Source organism: Erpetoichthys calabaricus, chromosome 4, assembly GCF_900747795.2.
Source record: "Erpetoichthys calabaricus chromosome 4, fErpCal1.3, whole genome shotgun sequence".
Taxonomy (NCBI): Eukaryota; Metazoa; Chordata; class Cladistia; order Polypteriformes; family Polypteridae; genus Erpetoichthys; species Erpetoichthys calabaricus.
Window position 1 is genome coordinate 47,166,337 of NC_041397.2, and position 21,891 is coordinate 47,188,227.

At 39.3% G+C, this 21,891-nt stretch overlaps 1 protein-coding gene across 4 annotated transcripts in view; it reads left to right on the forward strand.

The window, feature by feature from the left end:
• Nucleotides 1-21,891, forward strand: part of poglut3 (protein O-glucosyltransferase 3) — a 61,341-nt gene that overhangs the window by 31,856 nt on the left and 7,594 nt on the right. For 3 of the 4 annotated variants that reach the window (XM_028799408.2, XM_051926927.1, XM_028799407.2), the window contains exons 2-6: nucleotides 5,975-6,169; nucleotides 8,265-8,548; nucleotides 8,985-9,201; nucleotides 15,652-15,848; nucleotides 19,454-19,648. In XM_028799408.2, the coding sequence (XP_028655241.1) occupies nucleotides 6,073-6,169; nucleotides 8,265-8,548; nucleotides 8,985-9,201; nucleotides 15,652-15,848; nucleotides 19,454-19,648 (990 nt within the window). In that variant the 5' untranslated portion in view covers nucleotides 5,975-6,072. Of the gene's footprint in view, nucleotides 1-5,790; nucleotides 5,812-5,974; nucleotides 6,170-8,264; nucleotides 8,549-8,984; nucleotides 9,202-15,651; nucleotides 15,849-19,453; nucleotides 19,649-21,891 lie in introns of those variants that run through there. The other variant, XM_051926926.1, reaches the window with a different exon arrangement.

Below are 21,891 nucleotides of genomic sequence, written 5' to 3' on the forward strand. Positions count from 1 at the left end.
TAATGCAGCGACGATGAACAAGGAATGTGCATGATTTAGACATTACAAATGGAAGTGAACCTTGTCTGTCTTATGTCTCGTGTTTCACATACGACAGAATTGAAAACAGACCAAAGACTGCAGGCGAACTTGTTGATCCTTTGTACAACACCAGCCCCATCAAGCAGCATGCTGTTTGCTGTGAGGAAGAAGGGGGAGCATGACTGTGCTGGAAAGTCATCATGCAGTCACTACATTTGTCATGCCCAATGATTTTCAGTCATGTAAATTGACATGGTCTAGCAACAAGACCAGTGATTACAGCCAACAAGTCTGATGTGCTCTCTAAATAGAAGACATGTAAATGTGACATTGGCTTGAATAAGTGCTATGTTTGTTTGTCAACCCCAATATTGTGAAATACAAACCTGCGTAATCCTTTTTGAGGTTGTTCGGGACTGAAACCTTTCTCTATAGCACTGAGTGCTAAGCAGTAAACAGCCCTGGACAGGATACCAATCCATTTCAGGGTCTAGTCCAGTACACTCGCACACATTTCGGTCCAATAGTAATTCAGCTTGTATTACAAGATCATTCAGCAAACAATCAATATCAGGCTATGCTGGAAAGCCCCCAATGGAAATTCAGCAGAAATGAATGTAGCTATTAGCTGAGGAGGCCTCAGTGCACTGGCCATTTTTACATTATTATTATGACACGAGTAAAGTGTCTGAGGAATACTGTGAGTGAAGAAAAGACCAGGAGATGATATACAGTACATAGGCAAAGAGGCAGTCAGGACAAGCAAGGGATCAAATCTGTGAGATCAGAATAATCATGCAATCAAAAATTAAAAGCATAAGATGAATTTCAAAAGTTGAAGTCAAAACCAGAAGCACATACCTGACGCCAGTACCCACATTAAAAAGGAAGGGAATACATTAAGAGAGAATTTGGAAAGTTGTGTATCTGCTGAGAGATAACACATGGAGTGATCACTGCCATATTTATAGCATGACATTACAAGTGCAGCGATTTATAATCTTGTTATGTTTCCAACAAATGAAAATTGAGATAGGAACAACAATTAACTGTCTAATCAAAATAAAGAACATCTTAGTAATGGAATCTTTTTGTCAAAAACTACAAAATGCACAAACACATGTACAAAATGTATTAAATATTAGTTATCTTCTCCATGTGCTGTGGGAGAGAGCAAAAGTTTAGAGTTGGTGGTGGTGGTGGTTCAGCATGTTCAGGGTTCTGCAGTTGAGGGATTCTCAAGTGCCAGAGTGTTGTAATACTTTTTAGAACTTTTAGAAAATATTGTTTTGGTACAATAAACAAATCAGTGTTTTAACTGGGAACTTCAACATCCATTTTCTAGAACTCACTGGGAACAAAGAACCTTCTCAGTGTTTGTCTTGACAGAGCTCAAGAAATGTTTTATAGACTGATACAGTGCTATTAAAGAAGTATGGCAATAATTTATAAAATAATAAGTTCTGTCCGTCTGTCATGTGGTTACTTTGAAACTACTGGGGCTAAAACCATGAACTTGGTCCTGATCAAAAGCTTATGACCCAAGGTGTACTAGTATTGCAAGAAAATGTGAGTTGGCAGTAGCCTTACCAAACTGACCTGCATTTGTGTGTTTCTTGTGGCAAAGTGATAGGCAAATGAAGTAACATGGTGTAAATGAAAAGAAGACCTGTAATGTTTGCTGAGTGTCAAGCAATTTGCAGAGGCCAATGATGTGACAAAGAGGACCGTAATTAGAACACAAATAAAATGATAAGCAGTGCTACCTGCTGAACATCAAGTGCGGGATACAGTAAGTGAGAACAAGAAACACGGAGAAATGATTGCAGCCAGGAGTCCACATAAGGCTACTGGGGCTAGAACTTTGAGTTTTGTCTTGATGAAAAAATTATGCCATAATACATACTGGTATTGCAAAAAATGTGAGTTAGTTGCAACCTTGTCAAACTAACCTGTACTCATGGGTTTCTTATGGCAAAGTGATAAGCGAATGAAATGACATGGCAGAAATAATAAGAAGACCAGTGACATCTGCTGAGCATCAAGCAGATTGCAAAGACTGATGACTTGCCGAGAAAGATCATAATAGGAAAAGGATGAAAAGCAGTGCCATCTGCTGAACATCAAGTGAGAGAAACAGAATATGAGAATAAGAAAGACAGAGTAAAATGTGCAACTGGGGGTCTGCGTGTGGCTACTGGGGCTAGAAGCTTGATCATGGTCTTGATCAAAAGCTTATGACCTGGTAATGCTTCATTTTCCAGAACACAGTGCATACATGTTCAGCATTTGTAATCATGTATAAGTATTCTGTTTATTGATCTTTGAATGTGACAAATAAATAGAATATAAATATATATTGTATATGAAAGAGTGATATATTTCATAAGTTGGTTACATGTAGGAAGTCAAAGCTTATTAAACACACAGATCACAATAACATACTGAATACTGATTGATGTTCATGGCTTCTGATAGGCAGTGCCACCCGCTACACCACTGCGCTGTTTGTATGAGGAACGACTGGATTTGAAAAACAAACAGTTAAGCTGACATTTATCCTTTTTATAATGAAAGCCTTTTGACACCTTAGAAGGTTAGTTAGTGTTTAACTGGTTGTATCTGCCTTGGTGCAGGTGACATTCACCTCTATAAGAATAAACAGTAACAAATCCGTGATGCATGAATGCTACAGCGAATAGATCAACATTTCTTTGTTTTTCATTGGCAGACTTTGCAATTATCTCCATTTACCCTGACATTTCCACTAAATGTGAAGTCAAACATGTTTAGCACCTTTTATGCACACCTTGCATTGCTGCTACTGAGTGAAATCCAGTGAAACCTGCTTTAAGGCAGTCTGTTTCATGTGAGAGGCCAGTCAGGGGAAGCCTATGGGACACTGTCCTCTGTTAGACTGGTCTCTACAAACCCCCACCTTAAGCTCACTGGATATTACCAGCATCTATTAGCACATGACTAACATGCAATTTTTGGCCCTGGAGTTTGAAATAGTTGTAGTAAACAAAGAAAGTGTGATTTCTACTGCAGATTAACAGAATGGAAAGCTGCAGCAAAACATGGACAATAGAACTGAACCCTACTTAGATGGCTGTAGGTGCCATAAATAAGTGACGAGTGCTTTGTAGATCAGTTCACAATAATTTGCTCCATGCATCTGTTTTTTAGTCCCGTTATAGGGTTATGGCAATTTTAAGCCTACTGTTCATACAATGTATGATTCAACCTAATATCATAATCCCACTGGATTCAATGACAAGCATTGTACAACTATGTTAATATTTTTAAAAGTAGTGTGTTTATATAATATGTAAAGTGTGTGTGTGTGTGTATATATATATATATATATATATATATATATATATATATATATATATATATATATATATATATATATATATAAGAACTGCTACTTTGGCACACCCTCATTGCCTCACTCCTCACCTAAGACATTCAACAGTCAGCTTTTCAGGGTAGCACCTTATTGTCTTGCCTTAATTCTTTGAATTCTTGCGCTGTGCAAATATTTTGCCTAAACAAAAGTAAAAGCCCTTGATGAAGACAGATGAGGACAGCAACAAGCACTAAAGTATTATATTATAGAAAAAGAAGAGATTAAATGACTGAAATCCATTATGATGGCGGAAGTAAAGTTAGTTTGAGATTTGCAAGCTGTCAGTGTGAGGCAAAAGCATGGCATGGCTCAGGAAGGCGTCACAATGAGTTAGGGATTCTCAGCCTGCCCAGTGAAGGGGAAATAAACATGCATTACCACTAATGGCTCACTTTATCAGTCCTGTGCAGGAGGGAGGTGTGTGTGGTATACCCTAAATCTGAGCTAGGGGAGTTGTGGTCTGGGTGCAAATTTATGTTATTTTCCCACAACCCAGGAGTTGTCAATAATATGTGACCCTTTAAGGAAAAGAAAGAGAGAAAGTAGGAGGAGCTACAAAAAAGTATGATAGACATCCTAGCCACCAGAGGTCCCAGGCATGGAGGATGTATGTCATTTAAGATGACGGTAAGCAGAAGCAATAGACATATTTTCTATAAGTCCTGTCACATTATAAGAGTTTTCCAGATATTTTTAGTCACAGATTTTAATTCCGTAATCTTGGAAAGTTCAAGGCAGTCACAGTGTAGTCTTCTGACCACAGTCATGTGGTCTTATCATATCCAGAGACTCCGTTCAACCTGTTTGCAAGTTACCCTGACAGAATGAAACAGGCTTGATTTGTTTTGTTTTTTTTTTTGTTTTTTTAGGGGCGGGTGCTTGTATTTGCGAGAACTGGGATTCAGTAAGCACTCCGCTGGAAGTATGATGCATATAATGCAGCTATGAGGAAATAAGGAAGGCAAGTGTTTTAGATCTCAAAAACAGAAGAGAGGCTTATATGTCTGTTATCTTACGTTTTACATACCATGAAAGAATAAAAAAAAAAAGAAAAAAGGAAGCACTGAGTCTGTCAGGGAGCCTGTTATTGGTAGTCAGAAAAGGAGAGTAACCAGCTATACTTTAGAAATGTGAAACTGCTGGAAAATCGACAAGTAATCATCTAATTCAGTGTTTCTTAATCACTGCTTTCGGGTCAGGGGCTGCTGCCGGTGGGTTGTGTGTCTTGCTATTATTTGTATTGTTTGCAGTAGGTTGTGAACTGTGTTGTGGCCCCCTTGCTCTGATGATCACGTTCAGTTCACCAAAGGAGACAGTGATGACAATTATGCTCAATCAAGGTGGAGATCCCCCTTCTGCTGTGATGATCACACTCGATTTGCCAGGGTGCTCCACTTTGGTGGGTCACAAGAACACTTGTATAGGAAAAAAGTGGGCCATGCCACCAAAAAGGTTCAGAAATGCTGATCTACTGTAAGTTGTCATCTCCTGCAATATCTGACATACTCTGGTGACAAGATCAGCAACTGCTGTTGTCAAGTTTGATATCATCTGTGACTTGAAGTTGTGTAGTGAGCCACCAGCTTATTGTTGCAGGGACACCAAAGGACGCTTGAGGCATCTTTATCCTGATAATAAGAATATCCAAAGTTAGATTATGTCCGACTCCAGAATTGACACTTGGAGAAGGTTAAACCTCAGCCCTACTAGCTGAAAGGCTCATTGAGGCCAAACTGGTTGGGGGGGGGGGGTGCTTTGGGGCAAGGTCTCCAATATTAGGGGAAGAGAAGGCAAGTTAGAGAGAAAACCTAAAAGAGGGAGAGAGACTGTAAGTGAGAGTGCTTGATAGGCCATCACCAGATTGATAGGAAACGACAAATGTCAGGTAGTCCAAGGTGACTAGAGATTTTGGTGTTTGTGTTTTTGTCTACTTGAGCACTCCCTGTGTTCACCCCTGAATTATGTTTACTTGTTTAATAACCCACTATGTTTGTATATTCCAAGTAGGATGATCACTATGTGAGCACCCAAACCTTTTGCCACCATGATTAATAAAATTGTTATTTTTGCACACCACTGGTAAGATTAACCTAAATAAGCTTATTTGATCTAAAGTCAAACCAGATCATGTCAGCAGTGTGTTCTTGAGTAAGCTTCACATTGATTGACATTTGGTGCCCCATGTGATAAACAACTTCAGTTTTGTCAGCAGTCTTCTTCAGCCTGGTCTGCCCGTTCAGGGTTTCACTCATAAGGTGGGCTGTCCTTTCCATATCTGGACCTGACGGACTGTGCCTTGTCTCACTGATGGTTTTCCAACATCACTGGAGAACCCAGAAAGCAAACATAGGAAGACAGACAGTGTGAGTGTCCAGGTGTGGAATGAAAATGTGAATCTCTTGACTCTGATGTGACTTTACAGAACAGGTGTCTATAGCCATGCCCCACCATAAGACCCATTTTATGCTTATTTTATACTAAAATACAGTTGTAATATTTCTACTCATTTCAACATTTTTTTTTCCCTTCACCCTTCAGGAAAGAATCCCTTTACTGTGAAAATAAGTTCTCTGTCCTCAGAACATCTCAGGGTTCATGCACCTGCCCCCTTGGACCGTAACGATGGATCGTATTTGATGAGGTATCGTTTGTATGGAAGTACGGAAGAGGGACTCAAAATTGAAATACTGTATGGGGAAAAACATGTTGCTCAATCACCATACATTTTAAAAGGTAAAAAATGAAATAATTTTCTTATAACTGAATTATTTAAATTACAAGGCAAATATAATGAAAAAAATGATTATTGTAACAAGTGTTGTCTTTCATAATGCAATGACATTTCACCAGGCAGGTGTTTCACTCTTTACTCTAATGATCAACGTTGTGTGTCTGTATTTGTTAGGGAATTACTGCTACATTAAGGCTCAAATTATTCTTATCAGTAAGAGGCCAATAGTGCAGCAACGGGTAAGTTACTCTCATATGACGTGCAGATGGTAACTAAAGAAAATCTCAAATAAGTGGCCAATTATAGGGGAAGAAAGAAAGATCTCATTGTTCATGTGAGATTTGTATTGCTTTTTTATATGTTTTAAGATAATAAAGATTTATAAATAATTATATTTAAAACTAAAGAAATGTACTGTAACATTGTCAAAACGTCTTAATCCAATGAGGTAGCATTGGGCAAAAGACAGAAACCAAAGCAGGACAGCACATGATTATAAATTAATTGTCATGATTTGGTATGGTTTTGGATCCTCAAAGGCTACCAGTGTTTATTTCCATTGTTAGATTCACTTCCAGTGTTGCTAGGGGCATGGACTCCGAGATCAGTACCAAAGCAATGGGATCAAAAGGATGGCTATGAGTGCAAAATCTGATCTGATCTAATGTTCTGTCAGCGAACTGACTGATGTACTTTTTGAGCATAAACCTTGAGATGTGTTTAAAAACCAAAACAAACAAATAATAAAAGATATAAAGCGAAACAAAACCAAAGCCCAATATGAGAGACAAAAATCATGATTGAGAAAATAAGCGGGTCAACACTGAAAGTACACACGATAAAAGAGTACAGTGATAAACTTGAAATATTTTAGAGATTTGATATCCACAGATCAGATAAGGATTGGCAGTCATAGCCATCCTTTTATCCTTTCACGTCGATTACACTTGGGTCCCATCCTCAGAGGCCGTGCCCCGACAATGATGGAAGCAGGCCTAATGATGGAAGTAAACACCAGCAGCTTTTGAGAACCCAAAGCCATACCAAATCATGACATTAAGTCATTTATTAACAATAAATGGAATGTAATAACAAATTGTAAATTATTACAATTAATGTCCAATGTTGTTTCCTGGCTTGAGCCCGACTCAGCCAAGATAGCCTCCAGTCTCCTGTGCAATAATTAATCCCAAATTATTTTTAATTATGTAGTCTATTCATAAAAATAAATTCAATTTAGATAATAGTATTTTTTAAACTGGAATGGACTAGTGCCCTGTCATAGGTTGTTTCCTGCTATATGCGTAGTGCTGTTGAGGTAGATTCTAACCCCCTTATGGCCCATAATTGAATTCAATTAATATACAACTCAGAAATGATCATTTTTGCATTTGTTACTTACCCCCTGAAAATTTATAATGATGGCCGAGAAAAACTTTTCATCTCATGTTTTAATGGAGAACAAAGATCCAGATACAATGGACTGCAAAGGAGACCCAGCTTGAACAATGGCAAACAAAATCAAAATGGCCATAAAAAGAGTCTTCCATTACTTGGGTCACTTAATCCACATATCAAGATATCCAGTTGTATGGTCAGAATGTCTCAAACACATGGATTTTGGCTAATTTTAAAGTCCTGCCTCTCCATTCCACTTACTGGTCATAAGCTTTTTTTAAATCATGTAGGCAGGATTGGCAATTTCCCATGACCTCTCAAGGGTAAAGAGTTTGCCCACTGTTTCCTGACCAGGACAGAATGTGCATTTTTCCTTTTAGATCTACGGTTCACCTCTTAGACTAAGTCTTTGTTCCAGTACCCTGGCATAGGTCTTCCCAGGTAGACTAAGAAGTGTGATCCCTTAATAACTGGAATATATCCTCTTACCCCCATGTTTTTAGGCTGAAGTAATTTCTGTGGTGAAGAGATGATACTATAGCTTAAACATATAAAATGTATAAAAATGATCCGAAGTATCAACAATAAGTATGGAAAAGCTGGACTCCCACTACATAATAGAAATGTAAGCTAATACCATTTTTTTGCCTGTGGTCATTTTTTAAGTAACCTCAGTAAACCATTTCATCCTTTGACTAGGCCCTGTATATCATGAGTACTGTGACTGTCCAGATGTGGACTTTGCTCACTGGCAGGCATCTATGTCTTGTCCATCTGAGGATCTTCAGATCAGCAGAGACTTCAGTGTTTTTCCCCATGTTGACTTGAAACAAATGTTGAGGGAAGTACCAGTCAGATTTGGACCAAGAACTGGTATCATTCACTACACAATTCTTAATAACAAAATCTACCGACGCACCCTGGGGAAGTACACAGACTTTAAGATGTTTTCTGATGAAATGCTGCTTTCTTTGACAAGAAAGGTGAGAAAAACGGTCTCTAGTGACTTCTTTGACTGAAAACTAGTGACTGCAGCCATCAGTTATTATGATGGAAATATTTTGTGATTTTGGTAAAGAAGGATCAAACAACGTAATTACCATTTAGTGTTAATAAAGCTCTTTACATATTAATAATTTTGTTTGTAATTTATGTTTCATCCTAATCATCCAATTCACAGTATACTTCTGTGAAAAGCCATAAACATTTTTTCTAAACTTTTAATTCTTGTTTTCCTGCCACAAATACATTTATCATATTTTTCATTTTTGACCTACAAATCCATAACCCATAGCATACCTTGGTTTCGTTACTTAACCTAAATGAGGTAACCAGTCATCAACAGTTACATTTCTCACTAGATAATTTAATTTTGTTTGTGTTTTTACTGTTTCTCTAACCCAGTTTCTTTGTTTAAAGGTTCATTTGCCTGACTTTGAGTTTTACCTAAATGTCGGGGACTGGCCAGTGGAGAGTCGGCAGTTCAATGAAACACCAGGACCAGTTCCCATTCTTTCATGGTGTGGCTCTGCAGCCACTAGAGATATTGTCCTCCCAACATATGACGTCACGCACTCGACACTGGAAACTCTACGAGGCGTCTCCAATGATCTGCTTTCTATTCAAGGAAATACAGGTGTTTTTTTTTCCTCATTTTCAATCAACTTAAAAGTATATAAAAATTTGACAGATTAATTTGTCCATTTTCTAAACCAACTTTGTTCACAACAGAACTGTGGATATCTGGATCAAGTCAGAACAACAAGTGTTTCAATGACTTAATTTACAGTAGTGGCCAACAGTTTTGGCAGTGACACAGATGTTGTGTTTTGCAAAATTTGCGGCTTCGGTTTTTGTGGTGGCAATTCACATTGTTTTTATATTGTTATTCAGAGTGATCAGATGCATATTAATTCATTGTGAAGAGCTTTATTAGCATAAAAAGTTAACTTTATTGCAAAAACCCATTTTCACTTATTTTGGCCCTGGCACAAAATGATCAGCTAAAAGTGTCCAGCAAGCACCAGTACTGTCTCCTCCTGAGGAGTCAGCTACAGAATCGTGTTGCCACCAGTGCAGAACTTACTCAGTATTGGTAGCAGGTAGGTGTGAGTGCATCTGCACGCACAGTGAGGCAAGGACTTTTGGATAATGGCCTTGTGTCAAGATGGGCAGCAAAGAACCCACTACTTTCCAAGAAAAACATCAAGGACAGAATTAAATTCTGCAGGAAGTACAAGGATTGGACAGCAGAAGACTGGTGCAAAGTTATTTTTTCGGATGAATCCTCCTTCTGACTGTTTGGGAAATCTGGAAAATCGAATGTCCAGAAACAAAAAAGGTGAACGCTGCCATAAGTCCTGTGTCATGCCAAGAACACTGCCATAAATAAAGAATGGTATCAGAACATCCTCCAAAAGCAACTTCTCTCAACAATCCTGGTGGAATTTGATGATGATCTGTGTATTTTCCAGCATGATGGAGCACCATGTCACAAGGCAAAATTCATAACAAAATGGCTCAAAGATCATAACATTGAAAGTTTGGACCCGTGGCCAGGAGACACCCCAGATATTATTCCCATTGAGAATCTGTGGTCAGTTCTGAAAAACTGAGCGGACAAGCAGAAGCCCACAAATTGTTATCAACTCCAAGTACTAAAAACGCAAGAATGGATCACCATGAGTCAGGATTTGGCCTAGAAGCTGATATCCAGCATACCATGGCAAACTGCATAAGTTAAGAAGAAGGGTCAACACTCTAAATACTGACTCTTTACATATATTTGATATATTTGACATTAAAAGCCTTTGAAACTTATGATTGTTCTTCAGTATACCATAGAAACATATAAAAAAAATAATCTGAAAATACTGAAGCAGCAAAATTTGCAAAACACAACATTTGTGTCATTGCCAAAACTTTTGACCACTACTGCAGAGGTCTACTTCGAGGAAAACCTACAAAACCATGGAGAGAACACCCAGACTACACACAGTTATTGGGCTAACAGTTGAACCTAAGAATCTGATGATTTGACCTCTGAGACAGTATTGCTCCTTCTGACTGACCTCTTGAAAAGTAGTCCATCCATTTATGTACCACCTTATGAATTTGCTTAATCATTTACAGGGCCATTAAGAACAGTAGTCTATGCCAGCAGCACCAGGTGCAGGATGGGAAACAACTCGGAGGAAATTTATGGTCATCAACAATACTGCCAAACCAAAAACAGACATGGACATGGGGAAAGCATGAAAACAAAATGACTGGGTTGGTAATTGAACCTGTCTTCCCAGAGCATTAAAGCAGCCACTATAACATTGTTGCACCCATTTAACTATTCATCTATTCTTCATTATATGAACAGAAGTCCAACAAATACACACGACCAGATAACATTCATCCTTGAGTTCTTAAGGGCGTTTGTGAGAGCATGTATAAACCCTTAATGAGTATGTGTAAGATTGTTACTGAGCACTGGAAAAATTACTGAGAATTTGAAAATAGCAAATATCTTCCTGTTATTTAAAAAGTGTGATCAGGCAGATCCAAGTAACTGTAGGTCAGTAAGCCTAATGTGCATATAGGTAGATTAATGGAAGTAATTGTTAAGGAAAAGACTGAGCAGCATTTGGCAAGAAGTCATTTTAGGGAACAGTCAGCATGGGTTTAGACAATGGTTGTTGTGTTTTACTACCATGCTGGAATTCTATGAGGAAGCAGCAAAAGGATACAATCAGAATGGTGCATATGATATTATTTATGTTGATTTTCAGAAAACATATGATAAGGTCCCATGTAAGAGGTTGGACATCAAACTAAAAGAAGTAGGGATCTCAGAGTGTGGTGTTTAGATGGGTACACCATTAACTAAAACACAGAAAGAAACAGGTTATGGTGTTAGGAACCTCATTAGAATTACATGATGTTAACAGTGGTGTCTCACAGGGGTCATTGGTACAGCTGCTGCTATTTTTAACATATATAAATGATTTGGATGCACTCTATATACAATATCATATACAAAAATAAACAACAAACAGGTTAAGTTACAACTGATACTAAGCTTGTTGGATTGGTGTCAGATAATATAGAAACAGCCATATCATCACAGAGGAACTTGGACATCATACAGGCTTAGGCAGATTTGTGGTAGATGAAATTTAATGTAAGTAAAGGTAAAGTATTACACATTGTAAATAAAAATGTTAGGTTTAAATGCACAATTGAAGGTAGAAAACCTGAAAATACACCATATCAGAATGATTTAGAACTCTTATTGGACATAACATTATTTCCATCCAAATATTCTATGATAACAGAATGTTAGGGTATATAGCATGATGTGTAGAGCACAAGTTAGGCTTTAAAACACACTACTTGTGAGGCTTCCCCTGCAGTACAGTGTAAAGTTCTGGTCTCCATATTACAAAAAAAAGACATAGCCGCACTAGAGAAAGTCCAGAGAAGAACGACTAGGCTTATTCTGGGGCTGAGAGGTAGGAGCTATGAGGATAAATTGAAGGAGTTGATCATTTTTAATATAAGCAAACGGATACACTGCAAAAAATCAGTGTGAAAAAATGAGAAAAAATAAATAAAAAACAAGAAAAAGGTATTAGAATCAAGCAAAATTATCTGCCAATATAGTGAGAAAGTTTAACTTGTTAAATTTTCTAAAAATGAGATTATATATCTTACACATACAAATCTACTCAAGTCAGTTATTCTTAAAATAAAAAAACAATTTCTATTATTTCTTTTCAAGATTGTCTGTCTTGTTAAGATTTCATTTTTTGCAGTGTATTAAGAGGTGACATGACTGAAGATTTTAAAATTATGTAATGAATTAGTACAGTAAGGGTGGTGCGGTGGTATCGCTGCTGCCTCTCAGTAAGGAGACCTGGGTTCGCTTCACGGGTCCTCCCTGCGTGGAGTTTGCATGTTCTCCCCGTGTCTGCGTGGGTTTTCTTCGGGTGCTCCAGTTTCCTCCCACAGTCCAAAGACATGCAGGTTAGGTGCACTGGTGATCCTACATTGTCCCTAATGTGTGTGTGTATGTGCCCTGCGGTGGGCTGGCACCCTGCCCGGGATTTGTTACAACCTTGCGCCCTGTGTTGGCTGGAATTGGCTCCAGCAGACCCCCGTGACCCTGTGATAGGATATAGCAGGTTGGATAATGGATGGATGGGTGAATTAGTACAGTGGATCCAGCATGTTACTTTGAAAAGTGTTCAACAGAAACACAGGAACTTGCTAAGGATAGATTTGACACAAAAATTGAAGTTTTTCTTCACACAGAGAGTCATAGACACATGGAATAAATAACCAAATGGTGTGGTAAAAAATAGGACTTTAGGGACCTTCAAAACTTGAGTTGATGTTGTTTTGGAGGAATTAAGTGGTTAGGATTGGCAGACTTTGCCATGCTAAATGTTTCGAAATATTTCAGATGTTCTAAGTTACTGAACACCTTTACCTAGTTTTAGGGTTGTGGATGGCTACAGCTTGTTCCAGCAGGAATCAGTGTTAAATGGGAACCAAATAATCTCACATGCATATGTTTGAGTAGTGGTGGAAAGAGCATCCAGAGAGAACACAGAAAGAGTGTCCAGAGAAAACCAGAATGTGTAAGCACCACAGAGAAAGCAACCTGGTCACTTTTCAAATCCGTGTCTTTTAAAAATTTGATTTTTCATACCCATCATTGTTAAGCTCTTTGACTGTTCTACCGTAGCTTTCTTTGCTATTAACATTTACTGTATTTATCGAATATTTGTGAAGCATAGCAATTAAGGTGAAAATAAAACATAGTGCAGGGTGGCCAAAGGTGCAGTTGTTGTTGCCGCTTGGATCCAGGGTCCTGGGTTTGAATCTTGTGTCCACTTGTTGTCTGTTTGGAGTATGCATGTATTCCCCATGACTACAAACTGTTAAGTTTATCTCCAGAAGTTCAGGTTTTCTTCCCACATCCCCAAAAACAGGGATTAATGTAACTGCCAATTCCAAGCTGGCCTATGTGTATGTAAATAGCCCTGTCCAGGCCTGTTTCTTGCCTTTCATTTAATGATGCCTGCAAGCCTGAATTGGATTGAAAAAAAATTTAAAATGTTTTGCTAGTAGTGCTCGTCTCTGACAACTGGCTCAGGGCCGTTATATACTGCAGATTTCTAAGTGCAAAACGCAAAACATTCATTTTACACACCTGCTGAGTCTAATACAAGGTTATGAGGGTGGCTAGAAGATATCCTGGAAATACTGGGCCCAAGGCAGGAGTCAGTCATTAGAAGGGGCCTCTGTGCTTTGCAGGATTACTAATCTGCATAACCTGCATGTATTTAAGGGAGTGGAAGGAAATCAAAGTACCATACAAAAGTGGATTTGGGCAAAACAAGTGGCCATGATTGAAACCTAGGACTCTGAAGAACTGAGGAAGAAGCCCTATCACTGGGCCACCATACTGTCTAAACATAAAACAATAAATGAATACAAGTATACCTTATCCCAAATTCCAAAATCCGAAATGTTCCAAAATCTGACATTTTGTCAGCATTAACATGATGCCACCAGTGGAAAACTCCACACTGTGAGTCTCTTTTATAAAAATTTTCTTGGGATTGAAAGTGAAAATACAGTTATGATCAAAGGTTTTGAGAATGACACACGTATTGGTTTTCACAAAGTTTGCTTCTTTTATGTTTTTAGATCTTTAAGTAAGATGTTCCTATGGTATATTGAAGTATAATTATAAGCATTTCATAAGTTTCAATGGCTTTTATTGACAATTACATTTAGTTTAGGCAAAGATTCAATATTTGAAGCGCTGGCCCTTCTTTTTCCACACCTCTGCAATTCGCCCTGGCATGCTGTCTATCAACTTCTGGGCCAAATCCTGACTGATGGCAGCCCATTCTTGCATAATCGATGCTTGGAGTTTGTCAGAATTTGTGGTTTTTTGTTTCTCCATCCACCTCTTGAGGACTGACCACAGGTTCTCAATGGGATTAAGGTCTGGGGATATTCCTGGCCATAGACCCAAAATTTCGATGTTTTTTAATCCCAGAGCCACTTAGTTATCACTTTTGCCTTATGGCACAGTGCTCCATCATGCTGGAGATGGTATTGTTCGTCAACAAAGTGTTCTTGGATAGTTGGGACAAGTTGCTGTCGGAGGATGTTTTGGATGTTTGGTCTGACACCAGAAACGTTACTTAAGTGAAAACTGAAAGTGTTAAACATGATTGACAGACCCTAAAACACTAAAAACAAAGACTGCATACAAAAATCTCGGATATGGGGGAACGGCTTGGATAACCTTTTTATCACTGTGCTGATGAAGTCATCACCGCAACATTCCAAAGCATTATGGGATTATCTTCCATAGAAATGGGTCTTGCAAACACCCAAATCAGCAATGCAGATCAACAAAACAAAATGGCATCAAGAATGACACAAAAAAATAATAAACTTTTAAATTACATTTCCAATCGAGAAACTAATGACACCAATGGATCGTGTTTGCAGGAAAAACCCCTAAAACATGTATAACTTAATTTACGAACACATAGAGAATTCAGGAAAAATGATAGAAAATATCTATCATGACACTGTTGTCCTTCAAGACACTATGGGGTGATTTCAAGACCTTTGGTGTAAACAGAATAGGTACTGCAATACCTCATCATTTTGGTAAAAAAACACAACTGTAAATGTCTTTCAGCGCTGAGGTAAACATATTACCCCCGTGAACTCATGATAGAATAAGGGTACCATCCCTCTTACATGTCATAGATGGTGATTAACAGTGGTGGGTCGTATGGCTATAAACATTTCTGCCCCAACAGCCCCAAGGTTTTGGGAGAACTTGCCAATCTGGTTGCAATTTGGAAAATGACTGTTAAAGCAGCAGAGAACTATGGTCAACTGGATATAGTTTAAAATTAATGTCATCAGGAGAATATTTAACATAGCACTGTTGACACTGGAACATGCATTGCAAACTCTTTGATTCTGTTTTCTGGTCAAAGTGGGACTTCTAATTTATGTACCTAATTATACTGTATACCCCTTTCTGTCTCCTTAGGCCCAGCTTGGGGAAGTAAAACAGACAAGGCCTTTTTCCGAGGCCGGGACAGCCGTGAAGATCGTCTCAGATTAGTAAACATTTCCAAAGAGCACCCAGAGTTACTTGATGCTGGTATAACTGGATACTTCTTCTTTAAAGAGAAGGAAAAGGACCTGGGGAAGGCCAGCGTTATTGGCTTTTTTGATTTTTTTAAGGTATTGGAATCACAGGTTGTTTTTTTTTTCATTTAAAATAGCCTGGTCTTAGTGTCCGTGTGATTAAGAGGGTTATAACAAATGCTATATTACACTTGAAAAGTGATTTTCTTATTCTTTGAGAACATTAAGTGTCTGGGCTTGCAAATGTCCTCGATAAAAACCAAGACCCAGACGTTTAATGACCTCTTGGGCAAAGCCATTTGCAGTGTGTCTGACTGCGGAGAGAGTGTTGACCTTGTCGAGAGGTTTACTTACCTCATCAGTGACATTCATGTCTCTGTTGACTCTTCCTCCTGTGAAGTCAGTAGACGCATTGGGAGAGCATGGGGAGTTATGAGGTCGCTAGAAAGGGGTGTGTGATGCTCTCAATATCCTTGCAAAAGGACAAAGGTCCAAGTCAGTAGAATCTTGGTGCTTCCTGTTTTGCTATGTGGTTGCGAGATATGGATGCTATCCAGTGACCTGAGATGAAGACTGGACTCCTTTGGTACTGTGTCTCTTTGGAGAAGCCTTGGGTACCGCTGGTTTGAATTTGTTTCAAACGAGTGGTTGCTAGCTAAGTCTCAAATGAGGCACATTACCTGCATTTTGAGGGAGCAGCAGTTACGGCACTATAGCCATGTGGCACAATTCCCCGAGGGTGATCTGGCTCACAGGATCCTTACTGTTGAGGACCCGAGCGGTTGCATTACCAACCCATTAACATATCTATAAAAAACAAAAAGAACCTGAGGTCTTCAATTTCTGTTTTACTTCAGTCGTACCCACAAGAAATCAGAAAATTGTATAGAATGATGTTGTTCACACTAACTGATCAAGAAGTCAGAAAATTGTATAGAATGATGTTGTTCACACTAACTGATATTGAGTCAATTCTGATTATTGCAATGTGGGTGTCCATTGAAGATCTAAGCAGACATTTGGGGAATGAGCAAATTCCACATAGACAGTGACAGGACTAGAATTTGAATCCATTCCCCTTGGGGTCATGAAGCAGAAATGCTAAACACCGTGTCACCCTCATTCTACATCTTTAGTGAAAAACAGACCTTTTATTTATTATAAATACAAGGCTTGATTCTACTACAGTATAACTAGATTTTGGTCTTTGCCATGGTGCTCAATATAAAATGAGCTGAATAACTGACTGAGTTTATGTTCTTCATTTTTTATTGGAGAGTATGTGTAACTTCAGGCCTTGTGTGGCTCAAAGTCAACCTGTCAGCATTGTGGCATGTGCACACAGAAATGTAATACTTTGCTGAAGGCAGGGTTTCTGTGTCATAAACTACATTCCATTTCCCTACACACCATGCTTATTTGAGGTATAAAAGTGTATCTCAGGAACGCGTGATGGTTGGCTGTGTAAATTGCAAGGACGGCACATAAGCTTGCTTTTGAATCAAGAGCCCTAGTGAAAATTCCATAGACTGCGAACTTGTTTGTTTAGTAAATATGGTGCCTTATCTTCCTCTATCATTCCCTACTTCCCACCTCCCAGCTTTCCTCCTGGCTTATCTACAAATGAAGGAACCTTTTCTGAAGACCTGAGAAGTAAATTGTTTGTAGAAAGCTGGTAAATCCAACATCAGGGTATTTAGATAGGCATTAGCTGAAACTCTGCAGTGACAAATTACCTGTCGCCCAACCACAAAGATGGTTGGGTGACCATCATTCAGAGATGCAGCAGATACAGCAAGTGTTACAAATCTATACAAGTGAAATTTTGCATTATTTACTTTTCACTGTTGCCTCATAGATTCACCATTCTGAGTTCAAGCCCCATAGTTAGTCATGGTCTGTGATGAGTTTGCATATTCTCCCTTTTCCAGTGTGGGTTGTTCCTCCAGGTTCTCTGTTTTTTCTCCCACATCCCAAAGACATGAAACCTTGCAAAAGTATCCAGTCTCCTTAAAAGTCTTCACCATTCTCTGGATTTCAAATTATTCCTCCAGTAAATATTTTTATTGACAACCTAGGTGTATTTATTTTTAAAGTCCTCGCTCACCATTTCCTGGTGAAGGTCATATTGGCAGTAAGCCAAGAAGGTCAGTCCAAATGTCCCTGCCCCCAGCTATAGATTTCACCTCTTCTTAAGGAATTCCCAGTTGTTCCCATGCCAGCCAAGTGTTACAATCCCTCCAGCATGTTCTGGGTCTGCAGCAGGTTCTCCACCTAGTGGGAATTGCTTAGAGCAGCTCTAGTGGGAGCCACATGAGGGACATTGTAAAGACATGCCCAAAACACCTCAGCTGGCTCTTCTTGATCCAGAGGAGAAGCAACTGTACTCTGAGGCTCTCTCAGATTGCTTCTTACCCTGTGAAGAAGCATAATTTCTGCTGCTGATCTCATTCTTTCAGTCATTACCCAAAGCTCATGACCACAGCTGAACTGTGTAGATTGACCAGTAAACTGAGAGTTTTGTCTTTAGACTCAACTCCCGCTTCACCACCACTGACACAGCATCCACAGATTGGTCCACTTGTCGATTTCATGTTCCGCTTTCCCATCATTCATAAACAAAATCCCGAGATATTTGAACTCCTCCACTAAGGGCAGTTTTTCCCCCCTCACCTGAAGAAAGCAATCCATTCTTTCCCATGAGACCTTAGACTTAGAGATGCTGATCCTCATCCCAGCTACCTCGCACTCAGCAGTGAATCACTCAAGTGAATGCCAAAGGTCACAGTCAGATGAGGCAAACACAACACCATCTACAAAAAGTAAAGATGCTACCCCTTGCCTTCCCAACTAGACACACTCACATCCTCGGTTGTGTCTTGATATCCTGTCCATAAAAAAAAAAACACAAAGAGCAGTGGTGACAAGACACAGCCTTGATGGAGCCCAACACCCACAGTGAACAAATTTGGACACAGCTACCACTGCATTCAGGGTTGTATGCTTTTTCCAAATATATAAAGAACATGAGGACGGAGTTATCATATGCCCTTGCACCCTCTAGCAGCTGCACGAGGGAGAAGAGTTGGTCTACTGTTCCACAGCCAGGATGGAACCCACACTATTTCTCCTGTATCTTTGGCTTAACCATCGGTCAGAGTCTACCTGGGAGGCAGAGAAGTGTGATCCCTCTGTAGTTGGAACACACCTTCTGGTCACCCGTCTTAAATATGGGGACCTCCACACTAATCTGCCATTCCATGGAGGCTTTCCCCACATTCCAAGAGACAGTTGCATAACTGACGTTCATTAACTGCGATATCAGAGGCTAATTTTCTCATTAACTAGTGAACTAAAAAGAAGGCCATATTGACCCAATGTTAAGTTTTGGAATTTTTATCTCCTTTAACCCTTGCACCTGATTTATTATTGACATACATACGTGTTGTTCATAATATTTGAGATTGTTCCAGTACTTAGTGGAAACGTTCATGGTATGGGATATGAGGTGGAATTTGGGTGGGGTGACCATTGACAAACTTTGCCCATAGAGGTTTTAATCCTGGCCTTGTTTGCAGACTATAAAAATAGTTGGGTGTGTCATTTTGTACTCATTTTAAATGTTTATTTTTGCTCTTCAGTGTTCCTAAAAGCACTGTTCTAATTGCATAGTTTGTTTTGTTCCTTTTTTCCCCCTGCAGTATAAATACCAGGTGAATGTGGATGGTACAGTGGCAGCTTATCGGTTCCCTTACCTAATGCTGGGAAACTCTCTCATTCTCAAGCAAGAATCGTCTTACTATGAGAATTTCTACATTCACTTAAAAGCAGGAAAGCACTATGTCGCATTGAGGGAAGATCTGTCGGACCTCATTGAAAAGATAAAGTGGGCCAAGGTATGCATTACGTCTGGCATCAAGGGTTTATTGTATTGGTGTTCATATCTTGAAGAATTCATTTTTATCATATCTTGGAAATTTGTACATTCACTTTTGGCACTATATTCATCTCTGAAGCTGAAATATTACACGCTTTTTGTCGTAGATGGTTTGTTTTTCTTGTCCCTGCCACACCTTTTTTTTGTGCTGATGTAATTAAATCTGTGTGAGAAAGTTGTTCTTCCTTATAGCCTTTGGACTAGCTACAGAAAAAATATGAAATATCACCGATGATGACAAGATAAAAGTATACAGTATGTGGACTGTAAGTTGTATTTATAACATAACATGACATTCTTTGGTGCGGAGTGGTGGCTCTGAGGCTAGGAATCTGCACTGGCAATCGGAAGGTTGCCAGTTCAAATCGCATAAACGCCAAAAAAAAGTGACCCTATTTCATTGGGCCCTTGAGCAAGGCCCTTAACCTGCAATTGCTCTGTCCTGGGTATGACGTTAATCTGCATCCAGCCCTGCAAGCAGGTCCTCGAACCTGCAGGGAAAACTTGGGGGTTGGTGGCAGGATTGGCACTCCAGCCACTGTAAAAAAAAAAAAAAAAAACTCCCACTGTTCCATTCCATCTGAACTAGTGTGGTGCTGAGGTGTCACAAATTGCATGGCTGCACTTGGGTCCTAATCTGGGATCCTGAGTTGGTTTGTCGTGTGGTGGGTGCAGCAGTACGCTGCATCAGTGTGTGCTCCTAATTTCTAATTTCTCCTCCTATAACATCCATCCATCCATCCATTTTCCAACCCGCTGAATTCGAACACAGGGTCACGGGGGTCCGCTGGAGCCAATCCCAGCCAACACAGGGCACAAGGCAGGGAACCAATCCCGGGCAGAGTGCCAGCCCACCGCAGTCCTCCTATAACATTCTTTAACCCATTTCATCAATTTTGGGAGCTGGCAGCTATGCACAGAGAGTCCATTGTCCATTGAGGAACTCGCCCACCTTGCTCATAGCGGGCTAGTTTAGAATCACAAAGCAACCTATCATGCATGTCTTTCCGATGTGCGTAATCAATACTAGGGTGTTGTACCGTGTTAGCCATTATGGATGTAGTGAGAAGCCAAGCAAAATGACACCTTTTATTGGCTAACTAAAAAGATTACAATATGCAAGCTTTCGAGGCACTCAGACCCCTTCTTACATCTTGCCTGAAGAAGGGACCTGAATTGCCTCGAAAGCTCGCATATTGTAATCTTTTTAGTTAGCCAATAAAAGGTGTCATTGTGCTTGACTTCTCACTAGATGTGCGTAAAAAAATTAAATAACCAAAAAAGTGCTTTCCCACACAAAGAGAGCATAAACACTTGGAATCAAGCCCAAAATGCTGGTGGCAGTACGAACCAGTGCATTATTGTGCTGCTATATGTAAGAATAACCACAATTAATTAAAGGCTTTTGGCTGCAGTAACCTGGTTGGCCAGGTCTTTTATTAACTAAGGTCATGATGTCAGGCTAGGGAATACCCCACAGCTTTGGGTCTTGAACAGGCAGGTTGGTAAGTCTTTCTCATGGCTTTAGGACTCCTGAGTGCACAATGAAGGGGAAAGAGATGATAGAAACAAAGAAAGAACTGAGCTTAGGTGAATTCAGAAAGCCAGAGTTTACATACACTTAGGGTGACTTCTTTAAGACTCCCTTTATAACCCTTCCACAAATTTTTTTATTAACAAACTATACATTTGGCATATTGTTTAAGATGTCTACCTTGTGAAGGGCAATAGCAATTTTTTCCAACAATCTTCACAGACAGAGAGAGTTTCACTTTTTATTGACTATATCACAATTTTAGGGGGTCACAGATTTACATGCACTTTGATAATATTTGGTACCATTGCCTTTAAATTGTTTAACTTGAGCCAAAAGTTTTGAGTAGCCTTCCACATATTTCTTCCACTAAGTTGCTGGAGTTTTGGCCTATTCTTCAAGACGGAACTAGTGTAACTGGGACAGGTTTGTAGGCCTCCCTGCTCGCACATGCTTTTTCACTTCTGCCCTCAAATTGCTGGCTCTGAAGGCCTTTAACTGTATATGGAGGAGACAAAGAATAGGAGAGAAGACAACATCAGAATGGCAATTGAAAAAAAATGGACGAAAAGCTGTTGGTTTGTGGTAGTTAACGTCTGAGAATGGATCAAGCTGCTTTATTAAGTAAGGAAACTCTTTAAAAAGTATTGAATCTTTTAGCACTGGAG